The sequence below is a fragment of the Montipora foliosa genome, chromosome 7, assembly GCF_036669935.1.
Source record: "Montipora foliosa isolate CH-2021 chromosome 7, ASM3666993v2, whole genome shotgun sequence".
Taxonomy (NCBI): domain Eukaryota; kingdom Metazoa; phylum Cnidaria; class Anthozoa; order Scleractinia; family Acroporidae; genus Montipora; species Montipora foliosa.
The window spans coordinates 21,329,861-21,332,360 of NC_090875.1; the positions used below are offsets into that span (position 1 = coordinate 21,329,861).

The following is a 2,500-nucleotide window of genomic DNA, read 5'->3' on the forward strand; positions in this document are numbered from 1 at the left end:
TGTTATGTGGAGCTGCCATTTAAGGAACCACCTAAACACACCCGTCTGGTAAGTTGACCGTGCCATACTGATGAGACTTAACAAGACCGCAACAGCTGTTCAAGGCTGCCAATGAGCCAGGTGTTGGGATTGTGCGCATGCGTGATGGCCACACCGGTTTTTGGTGTTCTGGTGTGTTCCCCCTTTATGTGTCCTGTATTCAAAGTTGTCCCTTCAAGGTTTTGTACAAAGTGATTTCGACGAAAGATCTTACCAACGGTCAATGTTCAGTGTGTCAATTTGCTTGTTGTTATGAACGAAAAATATGCCGAGATTTCTGATGCAAAGTATTTCGTATCACATCTTCAAGCGCTCGGCTTCATCGCAAATAAGTCAAGGTGACACAGCACGTCGTCGCTCATTTTATAACGTTTCGTATATTATTCTTTTATATAGCGTATTTTTATCACCAGACCGGCATTTGAGCCCGAAACAACCCGCGTCCCTCATGAAAATTATTTGCTTCGCTGCGTCCTAAATCATCAACAGCTCTATCCGGCTTAATTGTGTTATTTACTGCACTTTGTTTCTGCTTTTAGGCGATGCTCGCATTGAACAAGTGTCATGAGGCCTTTTGGCTTGGAAACCTGAAAAACAGGGATATTCACGGAGAGGTGGTATCCTCACAACAGTCAACGGAAACTGAAGAAACTAAAGGAGAAGAAGAAGAAGATGGTGATAACGAAGAAGAAATGGAGGAAGATGATGATGATGACGAGGTAAATGGACTAACCCCTCGGAATATCCTTCGGGAAAGCCCTAGGAATCCTAGACTACCATGCTTTTCTGATCCCGCGGGACTTGTATCATGAAGGGTTATGGTTAGCGATACCTGTTTGGGCAAATGTTGCACGCAAAAACAAAGTTGTGCGTTAGCCGTTCAAACCGTTGCAATGCTGCGTTCACAAAAGAACCAATAGTTGAGCGAAATTTGATAGCGAGGAACTAACAACTAGAAACCAGACTCTCTCGTTCAGATTAACTACGCCATATTGACGTTTGCGGCCTGGTGTGAGCATGCGTATGTTCTACAATTGTTGAACAAAGTGTTCAAACGGCTTCAGCACCATTCAACATTTTCGAGAACAAAGGAAAAGTCGAATCGATGTTGAATGAGAGTTAAAAGCGATTTAAACTTGATTCAACACGCTTTCAACAAGCTTTCAACGTTTTTTACGCTTTCAACAATGTTGGACGACCTGTTTAAATGCACCGAACATTTGGTTAAACAAAGTGTTGAATGCATGTTTGAAGCAAATGTTGAAACTTTATCCTTCGGTCGCCAGATATGTTCAGAATACATACAATGAACGTCACAAAGTGTCCCCAAAATGCTGCCCGTCAAATAAGGATAAACACCTGCATTTACCCTAAGGATAAACAGCTGCATTTACCCTAAGGATAAACGGGTGCATTTACCCTAAGCATAAACAGCTGCATTTACCCTAAGGATAAACAGCTGCATTTACCCTAAGGATAAACAGCTGCGTTTACCCTAAGGATAAACACCTTTATTTATCCTAAGGATAAGCAGCTGCATTTACCCTAATGATAAACAGCAGCATTTACCCTAAGGATAAACAGCTCCCTTTACCCTAAGGATAAACGGCTGCATTTACCCTAAGGATAAACGGCTGCATTTACCCTAAGGATAAACGGCTGCATTTACCCTAACGATAAACAGCTTCTTTTACCCTAAGGATAAGCAGCTGCATTTACCCTAATGATAAACAGCAGCATTTACCCAAAGGATAAACAGCTGCCTTTACCCTAAGGATAAACAGCTGCCTTTACCCTAAGGATAAACAGCTGCCTTTACCCTAAGGATAAACAGCTGCATTTACCGTAAGGATAAACAGCTGCGTTTACCCTAAGGATAAACAGCTTTAGTTACCCTAAGGATAAACGGTTGCACTTACCCTAAGGATAAACAGCTGCATTTACCCTAATGACAAACGGCTGCATTTACCCTAAGGATAAACAGCTGCGTTTACCCTAAGGATAAACAGCTGCATTTACCCTAAGGATAAACAGCTTTATTTACCCTAAGGATAAACGGCTGCACTTACCCTAAGGATAAACAGCTGCATTTACCCTAAGGATAAACAGCTGCACTTACCCTAAGGATAAACAGCTTTATTTACCCTAAGGATAAACGGCTGCACTTACCCTAAGGATAAACAGCTGCATTTACCCTAAGGATAAACGGCTGCATTTACCCTAAGGATAAACAGCTGCATTTACCCTAAGGATAAACAGCTGCATTTACCCTAATGATAAACAACTGCATTTACCCTAAGGATAAACGGCTGCATTTACCCTAAGGATAAACAGCTGCATTTACCCTAATGATAAACAGCTGCATTTACCCTAAGGATAAACAGCTGCATTTACCCTAAGGATAAACAGCTGCATTTACCTTAATGATAAACAACTGCATTTACCCTAAGGATAAACGGCT

The 2,500-nt window shown here is 41.6% G+C and overlaps 1 protein-coding gene across 1 annotated transcript in view; it reads left to right on the top strand.

The window, feature by feature from the left end:
* Nucleotides 1-2,500, top strand: part of LOC138011315 (Fanconi anemia group D2 protein-like) — a 54,981-nt gene that overhangs the window by 48,743 nt on the left and 3,738 nt on the right. Inside the window, exon 44 of the mRNA XM_068858284.1 lies at nt 579-758. Coding sequence (XP_068714385.1) covers nt 579-758 — 180 coding nt within the window. The remainder of the gene's footprint in view (nt 1-578; nt 759-2,500) is intronic.